This window comes from Antennarius striatus, chromosome 18, assembly GCF_040054535.1.
Source record: "Antennarius striatus isolate MH-2024 chromosome 18, ASM4005453v1, whole genome shotgun sequence".
NCBI classification, from domain to species: domain Eukaryota; kingdom Metazoa; phylum Chordata; class Actinopteri; order Lophiiformes; family Antennariidae; genus Antennarius; species Antennarius striatus.
This window is the reverse complement of record NC_090793.1, coordinates 11,054,057-11,070,993: the sequence shown is the minus strand read 5'-3', so window position 1 is coordinate 11,070,993 and position 16,937 is coordinate 11,054,057. Positions and strand designations below refer to the sequence as shown.

Here is a 16,937-nt window from a genome sequence, read left to right as displayed (position 1 = left end):
CCGAGTAATGTGCTTTTTGTTTCATCGTTCTATCAGCAATGGTTGCTAAGATATATGGTGGACTAACTAACGGACGAACACATGAACGCTGACAATTACAATACATCACCGCTTTGAAGCGGGATGTAAGAAAAGATGGAAACAAATCATCCAACCTAATAACCTGTGACGTCACGGCCCATAGACGCTGCATGTTCTAATGGCAACGTGATCCAACTCTGCGCATGCGCTCTTCATTCGAAAGATTAACAATATGGCGGCAGAAGTGTAGCCTGTTGATGTAGTCGTTAGCTTTTCCTCATCTGATTAATTACATACAAAGTTGGATTTGCTAGCCCGTGAATACTTATTACGTTTCTTTAGGGTTACTTGTTGACTGTGGCGTTGTTTTTTGCACGGCCTTAGTCGAGAAAATGAATTACACAACGAAGGTCGTCCAGGTGACGAACGTGTCACCAAGCACAACATCAGAGCAAATGAGAACGTTGTTCGGGTTTTTGGGAACCATTGAAGAGCTGAAGTTATTCCCTCCAGAGTAAGTGTACTAAGTAGTGATCTACTACTTCCTTCAAATGTACTGGAGTCACAAAATTATCTGTTTTTCAGACCAATGCTGCATTTCTACGAATAAAATTTAGGTGTAGCATGCTAACAGAATGCTAGCTAGCGGTAATTCAATACTCCATCATTTAGCTAAATTATCGGAATGAATGATTTGAATCCATAATGCTTACACGATGCTTCATGCACATGAACCTTTTTAACATTGTTTGTAGAACGCAATGTTGTGTTTTCCATTCTCATGTTTTATGTAAGAATGGTGGGTGCAGCGAAAAAGTCACGACCGAAACGACGACATTAAAGCCTAGAAAATGATGGATCAAATTTAATAAGCAGAAGTACTTTGTGTGTTCGTCCGTCCGTTAGTCCACCAAATACCAAAGCTAGTCCTTGATCTATGAAAGTAGGTCAGAGCACTAGCTTTGATCTTTGACCAATGCAAGTAGGTCTAGGTAAATTTTTGAATTTGGGGTGTCGCGGGATGTTGCAGTCTGTGACTGTCTTGGTTCTAGTTTATAAGTGTGTACATGACTTTTCAGAATAGAACCGATTAATCGACTGATTTTTTGGGTTGCGATTCCATCTTTCACGTCACGTTTTGTTAGGTACTTAATAATTCTGACTGACCAGCCCATAGATGGATGTTCCGATTGAAACAAAGTCTGCCTATGTTCAGATTGCACTTTCCATTTTGTGTTCTTAATGCATAGTGTGTTATCCGGTTATACATGTGCAGGCATGGATGGACTACATTATGCTGCCAAAATACAGATTAAATAAAGATGCAAGTCAGACTATAAACTGTGCTAGTGAGCATAATGCTTTTTTCTCTCTTGATAGTGATTCTCCTATGCCAGTGACGTCGCGGGTGTGCTTTGTGAAGTTCCAGGAGCCAGAGTCTGTCGGAGTGTCTCAACATCTGACTAACACTGTGTTTGTGGACAGAGCATTGATCGTGGTTCCATTTGTTGAAGGTTTGTCACTTTGTACTGCCTTTGTGTGAGTGGTCCACTATGAATGAATCGCATGACTCTTGTATAGTGAAAACATCAGAGTAAAAAAATGTGAACTGCACGAGGCAACTCACCCCGGTGTGTTTTAATGAACGCTATTGAAACCTGCAGTACACCCAAATTGTCGGAGTAGGAGTCGAACACTCCCAAGCTTCTACAGAATTAAAAGTTGTATGAACTTTTAACCATATGTATTTTATTTTTTTCCCCATATTGGACTACCCATTGTTAAACTTCTCTCTGTCATTTGTGTGTGTGTATGTGTATGTATGTGTGTGTGGTTTTTGTAGTGAAGAAGGCAAAAGCAGCCCCCTCGTTGATGGCTGAAAGTGGTCCTCTGCCTGCCAGCAGGGGATTATAGACATTTACAAAGGCCAGCAAGCATTCAAGTTCCACCCTTCTCTTTTTGTCCCTTGTTCTTTCTCTGCCTTCTCTTTCTCTCTCTGGTTTAATACGTTTTTTTGTAGGTGGTTTAGTTTAAAGGTTAGATGTCGGGGATATTGCCTGAAACAGTGCTAATTTTTGCATTGTTTACAGTACTTTTAAACACAACTTAGCCATTACTTTTATGGTCTATAGAGGATGGAATTATCCTTTCTATGTCAAAACATCTAATGAAACGGTGACAAAAATCATTGTTTCTGAGAAAAACAATTAAAGGCACTGAAACTCTAATGTGGATGTCACGTATCCATTATGATGAATTCAGTGCTATCCTGCAGCTGTTAAAATAAAATATGCATTAATGTGCCTCTGGACATATTGCCCTAAAGTGCACTAGTTTGTCTTCTTTAAATAAAACCTGATGTTCCCCAGTTGTACGTTAAATATATCTACAACTCTTATTTGATGATCTCAGAGATAACAAACAGGTTTGTGGGTAACTGCCCTTTAGTGTATATGTCAAATTATGGGCAAATGTGCCAATGTGCCTTGATCTTTACATTAAAGTGTAAGCCAAATATCAACATTAATCTTTAAAATGTATGAATAAACTTTTGAGTAAGGGTCTGTTGGCCAAAGGCTTTACAAACAAAATCGCTGTTGATATGGCTGTGCAAAAATGGTCAATAAACACATACATATACTCTTGTGAACAGATCATATCAGGACTTCAAGACATCAGTAGACAATTATTGGTTATCTTACATAATATATATTATTTTAGTTGTCTAAAATTCTCAACGGACTTGAGTCAATGTTGGTCAAATATATTTTCTTTAACAGTGGTCTTCTTTTGTTGTTGTGTTTTACAGTTCTTTTTCCTGGCTCAGCCAGTCCAATAAACCTGGCCCTGCTGAAAATACCACCCAACAGCTTTGTCTCCTGCAGCAATTTCTCTCTTCACTGTGCTCTTGTGTTTAAATGTTGTCACTGTTGTGTTTATTAAGGTCATGTGTTTTTGTGAAGGACTTGTTTTGGGGTCGGATTTACTGTGACATGATTTTGCTTTGTTTATTTGCTCATTAGACCATTTAAAAAATGGTTCTATGTAGGAAAATTAAAATGAAAAAAGTTACTAATTCGCTCTGTTTGGTCACTGAATCTAGTGGCCGGCAAGGATACTAGAATAATGTACAGCAAGCACACTTCCCATTGTGCTATTTTCTTTTAGTATATCTGAGTAAATCTGTTTGTGTTTTTGGTAAGTAGACACTGATACCTTGTGAAGTGTTCTTGCCAAATTCCTAAAATTCTCTCTGTTGTTTGTATCTCGATTTTTCTCTGTGTGCTTTTAGTAGCGAAGCTGCCAGCGTGAGTCGCTTGTTTCAGTAAACGTCTAAATGAAAATTGAGGGCACACCCAACTGGAGAAGCAGCTGTACTTGATAACGTTTGGTTCATGACTTAAAAAACACGTTCAGGTGATATATTCTTGGCAGTGTTCATTGGAGTAGTGTGATGTGTTCCAGCAATAGTTATGTCACTGCAATGATTATGTTGAACTAAGGGAACTCTTCTCTGATCTGTAAGGTATCTGTTGAATGTAATATCAAAATATGTAGCGTGAAGTTTTTCACGCTTCATTCAAGTTCCTTTATGTCTTATTTTAAGGAAATGTGTGAAGTTCTCTGCTAATGTCTACACTTACTGTCCTATAGGATCCATTCCAGATGAGGCCAAAGCTTTGTCATTGTTGGCGCCAGCAAACGCTGTTGCAGGAATTCTGCCAGGAGGAGGACTTCTTCCAACACCCAATCCACCTGTAAGACTTTCCAAACTTTGACTACTGTAGAAATGTTTTTGTTTTTTTATTTTTATCCAGGAGAGAAAACAATTAAAATACTAATGATGTTGAAATGAAGGTAAATCCACCAGTATTAGCATCAAGGCCTCAAAAAATATACAAAAGAAAGAAAGAAAAAGAAAGTATACTTTATTAATCCCCAGATGGGGAAAATAGCTTTTTCACTCAGATGTACATTTGTGTTAGTTACAGTTAGTGTGTAGAGGTCCCTGAAATACAACCACAATATCTATGTTTGGTTCTCCTGCAGATGGGAGGGAATCCTTTTGGTGCACCGAACATGGATGCAATGGCCGCATTTGGATTCCCAGGCCCAAACATGAATCCCCAGGTGAGTGGTGTTCTTTAGTGACACATCTTAGTCAGATATGCAGTAATTTACACAAATAACATAATCCATCATACTTCTTCACTGTTGAAACAGGCTGCAGATCAGCTGCTGAAGTTCATGACAGATCCAAAGTAAGTTGGTATAAAGAACATGGTTTTTAGTCTAGATGTTGGTAGAGGAGGTAGTTTCACCTCTGAAAATTTGTATTGGAATGTGGTTATAAGTCATAGTGTGCAGAGTTTGTTTTTCGGTGAAGAGTAATAATGATGCCTTTTTTTTTTTTCAGCCTGAATCCTTTGGCTGCAGGCTTAAACTTGAGTGCGAGCCTGAAAGCTGATGCAGCTAATAAGGAAATTGAGGAGGCCATGAAGAGAGTCCGAGAAGCCCAGTCACTAATATCTGCTGCTATCGAACCTGGTAGTAAGTACCTAAATTTAGCCTTTTTTTTAAACAAGGTTCTTGCTTATTGCACAGAGTCAGTACTAATCATTTCATGTTTATGCCTCCCTAAAGAGAAAGAGAGCAAAAAGCGGACACGATCCCGCACTAGGTCCAGGTCCAGGAGGAGGAGGACCAGATCACGTTCTAGACACAGGTAATAACTGGTTTAACTGGGCCCTGAGCCTTTTGGCCAATTTTCAATACTTTTGATTTTTCTCTATATAGCACATAAAAAACATTTAACATACCCATGCTTAATATCTTTTTTTCCTCAACACAACTTCATCTATATAGTTATTATTTCACTACTTCATTTACATATTGGGCCAAAAAATTCAGAAAAACTATGAAATTGGAATTGACAAAAAAAAAAAAGTATTTAGTACAATAAAAACCACGAACATGCTCAACAAACTTTTGGAACTTGAAAAAGTAACTATAGGTTGCTAATACAAATATATAAGTGTAAAATTGAAATAAACAAATATTTACAATAAAATTTGTATATTAAATAAATAAATTTGTATATATAAATTTGTTCTCATTTTTGTCTCCAAACACTCTTTGTCTGGTTGCAGGCGAACCAGGAGCCGATCACGACGAAGGTCTAACTCGAGGAACTGGAGGCGTTCCAAAAGTCCCCGTAGGAAACGCACCCATTCTCATGACCGAACCAGACGATCTCGAAGCAGATCTAAGTGGGTTGATGGTGAAGCCATCTTTATGGCAATCATAAAAGATCTGTTTGAGCCTGTCTTAATCCTAAATAAAATATACCTGTATCTACAGAGACAGAAAGAAAGACGATTCAGGGAGGAGGAGATCCAAAACACCACCCAAAAGCTATAGCACGGCCAGGAGGTCACACAGCGGGAGTAGGTGAGGACAACAACGCTTACTGAGGGAGAATGTGATTGCAAATATAAAGAAATTTATACTGCAGCTACTCATTTTATTTACTGATGGTCTGGTTTTTGTCTCGTTTTTCTAACCAGGAGACGCAGGAAAAGTCGAAGCGTCAGCCGATCCCCAAAAAGGAAGAACTCCAAGTCTCCTTCTCCCCGAAGGTTAGTGTAGTCACAACAGTTAGTGACTGTCACAACACGCCTAATTTAAGGTTATGAAAAAAAGCAATTTGGAGATTTTTCAAGGGGCAATAAAGAACAACACACCTTTCATCTGTCTTCTGTAGACACAAGAAAGAAAAGAAGAAGGATAAGGAAAGGGACAGGGACCGCAAGAGTGACAAAAATGTCACCCGTGAAGAACGTGAACGCTCCACCAGCAAGAAAAAGAAAAGTAAAGACAAAGAACGAGTACGGGAGAAGAAATCAGATGGAGAAAAAGGAGATGTCAAGGTTGGTAGGTTTTTATTTTTTGTAGAATGAGCTTTGCTGAGTTTAAGTTTAAAAAAAAAAAATCAACCTTTGGATTCCTCTCACAGATTACCAGGGATTATGATGAAGAGGAACAAGGTTATGACAGCGAGAAGGAGCAGGGGGACAGGAAGGATTCTGACGACTCTGCTTTTTCTCCACAGTCTGTAGAAGGTAACAGTTCAGCACGGCCCGTGAAGGCCAAAGTTAACGGTGCTGACGATCACCACGAAGAGGACATGGACGTCAGTGATTAAGTGGTCTGTCCGGCTTTATTGCTCTTTTGGTTGTGAACATGTCAGTTTGTTTCCCCTCTGGGGTGAATCTAAAATATGAAATGAGCATTAAATGTCGTTAAACACCAAGTTGTCTGTGATGCAGAATTGTTACGCCCAGACATTGTCACATAGCTTTAAAGTATGATTTTAGTTTTGCCCTCACCAATATAATCTGTTACAAGTGATGTAGGCTTTGCTTTTCAATAGTCTGTCAGTTTCCGTCACTTCTTTCCAGTTGAATATTTACTTAGTGTTGTGCTTTGTCAGATCAGGCCTCTTATTGAAAAAAGTTGTTGGCTTCTTTTCCTTTTGAAATTGTTTTCTTAAGGGTTTGTTTTATATTAAAGCCTTTTTTGAAGAACTAATACTTCATTGTATATTGTATTTTGTATGGCTCTATATGGGTAGCTGTGGATAAAACTGCATTATAAGTGCAATATTTCAAAACTTCAAATTGCAACAAAGAGGACTTTCTCACTGCTGTGAAGCAAGCACACAATGACAAGGAAATTGAGGATTTCACTGTTGGTCTTACATATGAAAAGATTGAGATAATTTGAAGAAATCTTTATTATACCTGCAGAAAGTCAGTTGAACCAAGATGCTGGTGCTTTATTTAAAGGGATATGAAGTAGGTATGGTTGCAGTACATATTAGCTGAAGCCACAGACACCTCAGTCACATTATTCCCCATCTGGACTTTCATTAAAAAACAAAAACAATGTTATCCAGACAGATTTTATGAGCATCTATAGGTATGGGTTTAACTAGTCTCTTAAATCTAAATGCCAATAAGATTGCAGGTAATGTAGGTAATGTAATGTTCAGAGAACACATCTTAGATGCAGTGATCCAGGATGCTGGTACAGCCATAGCATGCCTTAATTAAATATTGATATGGGTTCAGTATTAAACAGTATACCTGATTTCCCATCTGGGTTCTGCCACCCAAAAACGTACACACAACCCTCAATACAGTACAATTATTCAGTTACACAAAGCACAGACTCCATACTATCGACGACACAAACAGCAGTGAGGTAAATTGAGTGAACCTGAAGATACAGAAGACTGTCCTGCACAGAGGAGAAGGCTTGATACTGAACTATTAAGAATGTAATTATATACTGAGCCATTTCCCAGAGGGTTAAAAACATTCTTAAGTACAGGAAATGTATTGCTACACAGTGTTACTCCTTTGAGTATATATATTTTGTTTTTTTCATTTGAAAGATATAGCTATACTTCTGAGTATTTTAGCTATGAATTACAGATGAGACATGAACTATTTACAGATGATGTCAGTGCAGGTTTAAAAATGAAAATAGATGGGGGGTGACTGTTTATGACAGCTTTTACAGGAAAGAGCAGCAGCACAGAGCAGGAGATTTACCTGCTCAAGACATGAGCAGTGAGCATTACATCCATCATTTCACACACAAAGAAACCTGCTGATATACATCTATAAATTAGATCAAACATCAGATTGCAATGACTGGCTTTGGATCTATCAGCAAAATGAATGAGTCAATAATATCAATGTCCCTTTTTGAAAAACAACTGAATGCATGTTTATTTTTTTTTTCAATAAGACAATGGGGGAGACTCCTCAGTTTTGTTTCCCACCTCCCAAAAATGTCAACTTCTTGTTCTCGTCCCATTTCCATCAGATGTATTTACAGGTCAGAGGTCAGGGAAGCGACTGGGATCTTCTTTATATTCATCAGGGATGAAGAAAATAGACTCATCAAATTCATCGTAGCGAAACTCCTGAAATGTGACAGTTGCTGTGATTGTAGGGAAGACAGGGATGTCTGTGAAAAAAGAAAAAGAAGACAAGGTTTCATGTTTGCCTTTAGTCCCCCTCCAGCTCTCCAGCTCCCATGAACTTGGTGGTAGGAGGAAGTACATACCGAGTTTCACTGGAAACCCAGGCGGAAGTTTCATCTGAACAAACTCCCGCAGTTTGTTGAAGTGCTTGAATGGCGCTATGACCTCCAGCACATTCAGTAACCTGGTGGTAGAGGAAAATTAGATTGCAGTTTTTGTTTTTTTTTACCACATGAATTAAGACATTGTTAAGATGGAAACACTTTCATTCCCACCAAGGAACTGCACAATTTACAGTGCATGAAGTATCCCCTATTAATTTAGTCAGCTGAGATTAAAATATTAAAATGAGCTGGTGGTGGTGTTAGAGGACAAGTTAGGGGATCACAGTTTCATAGTCATTTCTTCAGTATTATTCATATATTTCAGTTGAGAAAAAAGAAGATCAAATATTGCTGTGATTGAAAATATTGCAGCACAAATGTTAATACATGTAATCTTGATTTATCTCGTGACCCACTGATGGATCCACACCCTTGGACTGGAAACCAATGGGATACATGAATCATTTGTATCTTGATACATCAGCTTTGGGGGTGTTTTCCCTCAGGACCAAATAAACACTGGCTTTCTATCACACAAAGATATATACAGTATATTATTCATTATGTAATGCCTGAGCAGTGGATATATACAATTTCCTTCGTGATTAATAAAGTATCTATCCATCTACAGTTACCCTACGTCCCTCTGGTGTAAGTTGGTTACAGCCTGGAGGGGTTGGGGACGAAACATATTTGACAATGGGATCCACCATAATTTCCATACTCTGACTATAGTTGTTATGTTTATTTTTGATCATGAAAAAACAAGCAATCAGGAAGCACAATTCTTTTTTACTTTAATGGTCACGATGTGGAACACGGTCAGGTTGAAAGTTAGTACCAATATTGTAGACTATAGGCTTCCTCTGTCACAACCTGCCTGTTACGTAGTCTGATCATGAAACACACGCGCACACACACACTCGCAAACACACACATGACTGAAGTGGACCTAATTAGTTAGCCAAATAGTAACTGAGTTCAACAGTTTGTGAGGAACTTTCAGTGTGTAGTTCTGAGGTAGGACATTACCACACAATGCTACCGTAGCCCTGCCCTTGGGCATGTCAACCAATCAATATCGTCAATCACTCTGTCCAGTCACTGAGCGCCATTTGTGACATAACAAATGGCCATTCTAGCAAAGTCCGATTGTTTTGATTCGGTCTGGTTCATGAATTCCTAAAACTCTAAATATCTACTGATGCAGGAAGTGTTTGTTTACCAGATTCTAGGAGTTGGTCGGGTTAGGGAGGACCACTATGTATATGTAGAGACCTGAAAAAGTGTGATTTTCATAATAGGATCCCTTTAATATTTTTTTCAATTATAGATGCGGCTGTCCTTGGTATGAGCTAAATGATATATTGGGTCTCCTGGGGATAATTGGTGTTCAGGTATAAGTAGGAACCATTCATTCATTCATCTTCAGCTTTGTCCGCCGTAGCGGGTCGCGGGGAGCTGAGCCTATCCCAGCTGGCTTGGGCGTGAGGCAGGGGAGACTCCGGGTGTGATGCCAGTGCACCACGGAGCAAGACAGAGTAGGAACCAAAGTTTTACATTATTTGGAAAATAATGATATGAATACTATGTTAATAAATGTTCATTTCACTTAATTATTACCTCATTTTTTTTAGGATAAGTGGTGCTGAAGCTCGTTAAAAAAATTATCTTTAATGTTCATCAAACTGACTGTGCATTCAAAACACATTCCATGGATGCAGGGTTTGCAGGTAAGGTTGAGGTTCGCTGGGTTGAAGCGTCCTCTGGTGGCAGATTAGAAGGTTGGCAGGGTTTTGTTCTTGACAAAACAACCAATCAAGCAACCACAAAAGCAAAATTCAAGGATAAATCCAGTCTCAATAGGGATCATGAACAAAGCCTGGGGCTTCATTGCTTGAACCCATTAAAGTTGCATAAGTAGAGGAGATATAGCCGTTTAGGGGCGGTGGTGGCTCAGTGGAAGAGCGGGTCGTCCAATGTTCCGAGATTGGCGGTTTGATTCCCGCCCCCACCCAAAAACACCTGGAGTATGAGCTGACAGCGGGAGGTGTCAGCTCACCTCTGGAGCACTGCCAAGGTGCCCTTGAGCAAGGCGCCGTCCCCCTCACAAGTTGCTCATTTGGGGCGCACTAAGATGGAGCTGCCCAACACTCTACCTCCCACTGCATGCTTACAGGCCCCCCTTGTGTGTGTGTGTGTGTGTGTGTATTACAGGGGCCTGTGCACACTGGAAAAAACAAACAAACAGTATTCTTAATTTACTTATTTAGAAAATAAATAAATAATAACAATAACTACATAAAAATCACTTTATATTTAAATGTTTCCTGCAGATAACAAAAGGGGAACACTAAGACCAATCTCATTCATTCATTCAGGTCATGGTGATGCTCCAACACTGAATCAGAAGCAACTGGATTTCGTTTTCTATGGAAATGTCTAGCAAATCTTCAGAAGTGCGTTATTGGCTTGTTAGATCGCTGTTGACATTTGTCTTAACCTGCAGGTCATAATCAAATAGATGTTTTTATAAATCTAAACAAAAACAAATACCACAAGTGAAAACAAACAAATGCAAAGATACTTATGTTGAGTGGTTGATTTGCGACCATCTAGTTAGTGGCTCCCCACACAATCAGACACTTTTTGTCCAACTAGCCTTCACTCTTTTCACTGAAACCAAATGTGTCATCACTTAAGAAAATCCTACCAGATGTAAGTGATAAAAGACATGCTTACGACTGAATGCCGAGAGGGAAATCCTGGCTCATGGCTACGGTGGCTTTGAAGTTCTTTTTGCTCTCTTTACACACCAGTTCCCTCCCAAGATGAGGAGGCCTGTATATGGGAGGAGAGGCAAATGCATCTAGGTGTATTATATAATCGGAGATGGTTTGCATGGATGTCAATTCACTTGCATATGCACCAATTAAATCTGATTATGACTAAACATGAAGACATTTGAAACAGGACATTCTTACTTTCCATGCTCTGCTGTGATGTACTCTTCCCAGGAGATAGTGTTGGGAGCTGGAGCTGTGAGGGACTGCCTTCTAATAGGCTGAGCAGAGCAAATACCCATCATTAGTATACTCACATTACGAATATCAGTACCATTCACAGTGGTGATAAAACACCAACACTGAATTCTTTCTGTCACACCTCAAAGTTCTGTTCGCTAATGCTGCCTCCTTTGCTCAGACTCTCTACGATGGCTTTGTTCCTCAAGATATCTTCCTCGCTCAAGTGCTCCCGACGTTTTCGTGACTCCAGCACCAGACCGTTTACCGCATAGAAGTCAGCCAGGAAGTTTCCAACCCTCTCCTGAGTTGCAAGCAATCATATGAAACAAGGTATTAGTTTGTTTCTTATTAAACAAGACATCATTTAGACATCATTTAGTAGATGTTGTGCCTACCAGGAAAATATGGCATTCTGCATAATTCATCTGTTCTCAATCTTTACTAAAAATATATTACTGCAAACGCTTTAAGAGGAAACAAAAAAACAACTAATTATCATAAGATGGTGAGTTTAGGTAGGCCAGCATTTATTTTTAAAGGGATCAGAGGGTGAAACCAAGCCTAAATCATATCCATTTGAGACACTTGCAGTGATTAAAATACAGCATACATTACTTTGCAATCCCTTAAAAAAATGCTCATGGAATACATTTTTGCTTCACACAGATTGAGTAATGTCTACGGCGGCAAAGCTTACAGTTTTGTCCTCTCTGAACAGCCAACCTATCTGACTGCGGGAGAAACTGATGGACTTTGTGGACAGGGTCGCGGAGTAGACGTCGCTGCTCATCAGAATATCAACTTCTTCTTCGGTCTCCATCTCTGACTCCTTATGGGTGGGAGAGTCATGGTTAAGACAATTCTCCTCGTATCAGACAGATGATGACACAATATGAAACCACTGACACCTCTGCCTCACCTCGTGGTGTATTCTTTGGTACACTTTCGCTTCATTATCCAGAACTGCAAAGGACTGAGGAGGTGCAGCATCGCCGTTGAAAATGAAGCTAAGATCTCCGCGCTGACATTTCATGTCAGTGAAGTCTATCAGAGTAGTGTCAAGTCTAAAGCCAGACAGAGGGATTGTGTGAAGGCTCTTTCTACTTATTAAATGGAGAAATCCTCGTCCCACTTACAGTATTTTCCGCACTATAGGGCGCACCTAAAAAACTTTTATTTTTTTAAAAAAATGACAGTGCGCCTTTGAGTCCAGTGCGCCTTATAGTGTGGAAAATGCTATACTTATCAACTGCTTGCTGTTTCACACTATTACTGTATACTAGTTTCTCAAAAGGTACAACAAAGTCCCAATCTGTTATACTTAACATTAGTATTTGATGATTTACCTAATATTGATTCCCTGCTTGTAAATTTTACAAGCATCAGATGGAAGCATCCGGGACAACAATGGCACTACGATAGAGGAGAGAGTGAATCAATCCAACTGTGGGTGATGATGAAGAATTTCACATCTGACAGAGAATTAGACATGTGAACACCTTTTTGAGTGAAATCCAAAAACTCACCCCAGCTCTGAAAGTCCCAGTGCAGCTCCAAATAAAAGTCTCCAAGCTGCAGAGAAGATACAAACATGAATGTGTTACCAAAAAGTTCAGTGTCAGAAGGAAAGTACGGTACAGTGAAGATTTTGCTGATTAATTTGCATCCTCAAGGATGGCAGATAGTCAATTTTGTAAAAGTCAAAGTCTTCAGCTACTTGAAAATATATCGGCATAAAGGTTTGGTGGAAAATCATGACAGCGGATTCAATTAAATTCGGTGGCAGTGTCAGCCACATGTAGAAATAAGGCTGACGTGAAGCTCACCTCCCTGAGAGCCTTCAGCAGCTTTGGCCTCTTACCCTCCACACTCTCCCTGGATTGCTGCTTTAACTTTCGCAGTATTGCTGTGACTGAGAAAAAAACAAAACAATTTAGTTATATCTAACAAATATTTACTTTAGAGTTGGGCATTGCAAATAGTCTTAAAGCAAGGTTTAAATTACATTATATATAAAAATTTCCACTTTCAAGACACACACTCTGTTGAACAGCCTAACGTCTAATGGTTGTTTGCAATAAATTCCATACTCAAGTTTTTTTTTGGTCTCGCTCCCGTTTCTTCTTTGTGCATTTTGAAGTACTACTTAGAACCTAAATGTGAATTCTTGCAATTTTTAGCAGGTCTTACAAATTTGATCAAGAGTGTATGTAAGCTGTCATGCATATCTGGATCACAAGGAATCTATAATGCCAATAAAGCAGCGCATCTTTATTTACAAACACATATCGTCTGATGCATCAATATCATATTTTTAGAGCTATGAAATAAATAAATATGTTTATCATTCTAAAACAGCGGGCGGCATTTCCAGCAGGTGACCAGTGAATCTCCAAGCCAGGGTAACAGACCTGAACTAGAAACCTCTGAATTACAAACTAACAAATGTTAGTGAGATTAACTGAAGTATTTTTAGCACATAACTATCATATTTTTTAATGCATCAAATTATTCTCCAGAAAAAAATGTCAGTAAGAATTCTCCCAACTCCTCATTGACAGAATCAAACCAAGCCCTGAAAATATTCTTTTAATAATTCAGTAACTCCTTCTAATAAAGAAACTGAAACCGGAGAATGTTTGACAATGTTATTACCATGACAACAGCTAATGACACCAACACCACTGGAATCAAGTAGTCAAGTGCACTGTCATATTTTGCAATGTTACACACAGATATCTGAAAAAGCGTCCTGGCTAAATAACAACTACTTATTCCTAAATAGAAGTTTCTTTTTTCCACATTAAATAATTCCTGAATTATTTGTCTATGGATGTGCAGATATTTCCCTCACACATACCCAACAGTGACTTCTTAATAATATCGTGTGGTGTACTGATTGCTGGACTGTCACAGCTTTTCATTGCACACGCAGACAACCAGTGAGTGAGCTGCTAAAAGATAAAATGGTAACAAAAGACCAGTGCTCCAGGAAAAGCTGTAACCCAAACATCTGATATGAAGCAAAACTTATCTTTATCAGTCTTTTTCAGTAAAGGATAGTGTATGTGCTGAATGTTATTTAAAACAAAAATAAAACCACGATTTTCTTTGCGTGCCCTTGCTGCTGGTGTGAATGCACCCAGCCCCCTTTCCACCCTTTAGAAATGAGGTGACCTTCTCAAAGGAAACCTCCTGGTCCCAGTCTCAAGCCAGTCTGCCATGGCAGGCTTGGAGAGTTACGATGCATACTAACAAGGTGTTAGACCATCTCTCAATCTACTGGGACACAGAGTCCATCACTGGCTGCATAACAGGAAGCTGATAATTAACATGAAGGATACAAACACAACAGAAGTTATAACAAAAACTGAGATAAATTATTTTATTATATTTTTCCTGTACTAGATGGTTAGCATTGCTTTATCTTGCAAAATTCACACAACACAACCAATAAACTGCATAGAGAATTGGCCCAAAAAGCAGTAGCTGGTGGTGTTTATATATCAAACACCAGTCGCATCCTTAGGCAAGGGAATGACTACCCCAGAAGATCTGGGCCTCACCAACACTGAACCGTGGCTGCATTCTAGTTCATGTAAAACAACAACTTAACTACCTTAACGCTCAAGCTGGACCAAACAGACAGCGTGCAAATGCTGAGATGAAATTATATATTTTTTTAGTGACATACACATTATGGACCTTAATATGGAGGTAGTTAAAAGGTTCTTGTCATCTTCACTTTTCTGGTTTTTTTCAACTAAGATGATTCTGTTAACTGTATGACTGTCAAATATTAGGGGAAAAGAGTGATGCAAATTTACCAAAACTTAAAATCTGAATTTCCTTTTTTCATTAGGAAAATTCTATCAACCAGTCAAACATGCAAACCAGCAGTGCAGCTCAACCAAATGAACTGAACACACCAGAAAAACAGCTGACATTTGCTCACATTACTGCAATAAACCCATTCCAGATGTCAAACTGACCAATTATGACTGATATCATCATGGAATTGTTTTTTGTAGACCTAGTAAGCAGGTAGCAATCATTCTAATGTTCCAATAATATACATGTGATTGCAAACACATCATTTTGATAACTGTTACCACATTCATCCAAATCAAAAACCTCTAAGAGATCAGATGGCTATTCAAAGTAGCACTGGGACAACTTACTCATCTGCCGGTCACCATAGCTGATGGCTTCTGCTAAAGGACTCCATCCCTGTGCATTTTTTATCTTTACAGGAGCATTATGAGCCAGGAGCAGGAGAGCACATTCTGACAGAGAAGCAAAACACAAACAAAAATAATAATAATAATCATGAGACAAATGTTTTATTAATGTACGACAAACCTAAGATCACTCAGCAGTAATAGTACAAGACAGGACTACTATCATACAGGAAAAAACAGCATAATACAGGATAAACTTTTGCTATACCCACACTGCAGAGGTCAGGTAAAACATGCTGTGTGTAGCGATACAAAGGCTACAAAAAGTGGAACAAAACTTTAAGTGCTTTAATAAGGATTCATTCATTCATTCATTCATTTTCTGCCACTGAATCCGCTGTAGCGGGTCACGGGGAGCTGGAGCCTATCTCAGATGGTATAGGGCGTGAGGCGGGGGACACTCCGGGAACGACGATGCACACCACAGAGCATTAGGTGTCGCTCAATTTTCTGAGGTCATAGAGATACTGGTAGTTCATGGAGAGACTTTTGGTCATTGCCAGGATTACTACACGAGTTCAGTGATATCATTACCTTTATGGCCCAGCATCACAGCCAGGTGAAGAGGTGTGTTTCCTGAAAGATGCAATAAATTATCAGAGTACATTTTACATAAACATAATGAATTCAGTTATGTAACACAAGCGAACAAAGCACTATCTAAAACTTACCGTGGACATCTTTTTGGGAGATGCTATGGGTCCTGATGAGAGACGACAGACGGCGCACATCTCCTCTGAAAACGCATTCATGAACAGGGAACTCCAAGTCCTCCCTTGTCAGAATTATTGGGTTCTTGTTATTATCATTGACAAAGGTGCCAAATGATGATGAATTGCCATTGATGTTGTTTTCATTGAGCTGCTGCTGGTGCTGCAGTGCCAGTGCTTTGGTAGATTTTTGAAAAGCCTTGTTAGATGTGAAATGGTTACTAGTACTGTTAGGAATAGTCCCGTTAGAAGTCTCGTCATACATGTCCATTATCTCTTCATTTTTGTTTGCTTTGTTGTGGTCCTTTCGCACGGTGCGTATTTTCTCACCTGTCATCGCGACTACTGTGCGTTGCCAGTCTTAGTAATTACAGGGTTACTAGATGGGGAAGATATAGCTTCAAATGAGCTTTTTAGGACACTAAACCAAAACCGACGCGTTCTCTTAGCTGCTGCTCTCTTTTGAAACAACGATGCTCATATTGCCCAGTCCCAATGGCATTAGCTTTAGCTTCCTGCAAACGCGTAAGCTAACTAGCACAATATAAAATGAATAAGGTTTTGATGGGCGCGGCGATGAAAACTGAACATAATGCTAAACATACCGGGACGGACACGCTAAAAAAACAACAACAACACAGTTATGAAAATTAAAAACGTCACAGCATTGTCTTCTATCGCTCCTCGGAAATACTCTACGCTTTAAATGGTATTGATTCCGTTCGCTTTGCAGCAAATTTCAGACGAACGGGAGGGTGTAGCTAACATTATTGCTAGCG

General features: G+C 39.2%; 2 protein-coding genes across 3 annotated transcripts; one reads left to right on the top strand and one right to left on the bottom strand.

Moving 5' to 3' along the window:
- Positions 1-250: 250 nt before the first annotated feature.
- LOC137611964 (serine/arginine-rich splicing factor 11-like) lies at positions 251-6,614 on the top strand. 2 transcript variants are annotated; one of them, XM_068340205.1, is made up of 12 exons: positions 251-535; positions 1,402-1,535; positions 3,676-3,779; positions 4,072-4,152; positions 4,246-4,283; positions 4,439-4,572; positions 4,666-4,747; positions 5,172-5,291; positions 5,383-5,472; positions 5,589-5,660; positions 5,786-5,951; positions 6,134-6,614. In XM_068340205.1, exons 1-12 carry the CDS (start codon positions 414-416, stop codon positions 6,224-6,226), a joined length of 1,236 nt encoding a protein of 411 aa, XP_068196306.1. In that variant the 5' UTR covers positions 251-413; the 3' UTR covers positions 6,227-6,614. The 2 variants fall into 2 exon arrangements, with proteins under 2 accessions (XP_068196306.1, XP_068196305.1); XM_068340204.1 differs by having other exon boundaries at positions 6,038-6,614.
- Positions 6,615-6,799: 185 nt separating this feature from the next.
- Positions 6,800-16,918, bottom strand: LOC137612091 (ankyrin repeat domain-containing protein 13C-like). Its single transcript, XM_068340422.1, has 13 exons — positions 16,120-16,918; positions 15,983-16,024; positions 15,389-15,493; positions 13,034-13,119; positions 12,734-12,779; positions 12,554-12,620; positions 12,127-12,271; positions 11,905-12,036; positions 11,347-11,508; positions 11,166-11,245; positions 10,924-11,022; positions 8,161-8,261; positions 6,800-8,061 (listed from the first exon to the last, which is right to left on the bottom strand). The coding sequence occupies exons 1-13, from the start codon at positions 16,493-16,495 to the stop codon at positions 7,931-7,933; spliced, it is 1,572 nt and encodes a 523-aa protein (XP_068196523.1). The 5' UTR covers positions 16,496-16,918; the 3' UTR covers positions 6,800-7,930.
- Between the last annotated feature and the right edge of the window lie 19 nt (positions 16,919-16,937).

Bases quoted from the DNA above. Each gene is read 5' to 3' on its own strand.
- LOC137612091 (XM_068340422.1), bottom strand. From the start codon at position 16,495: ATGACAGGTGAGAAAATACGCACCGTGCGAAAGGACCACAACAAAGCA. The intron at 12,037-12,126 runs GTGAGGCAGAGG...CCCACCCATAAG, and splicing joins ACCAAAGAATACACCACGAG to GAGTCAGAGATGGAGACCGA. The intron at 11,509-11,904 runs GTAAGCTTTGCC...CTTGCAACTCAG, and splicing joins TGTTCAGAGAGGACAAAACT to GAGAGGGTTGGAAACTTCCT.
- LOC137611964 (XM_068340204.1), top strand. From the start codon at position 414: ATGAATTACACAACGAAGGTCGTCCAGGTGACGAACGTGTCACCAAGC. The intron at 4,748-5,171 runs GTAATAACTGGT...GTCTGGTTGCAG, and splicing joins AGATCACGTTCTAGACACAG to GCGAACCAGGAGCCGATCAC. The intron at 5,473-5,588 runs GTGAGGACAACA...TTTTCTAACCAG, and splicing joins AGGTCACACAGCGGGAGTAG to GAGACGCAGGAAAAGTCGAA.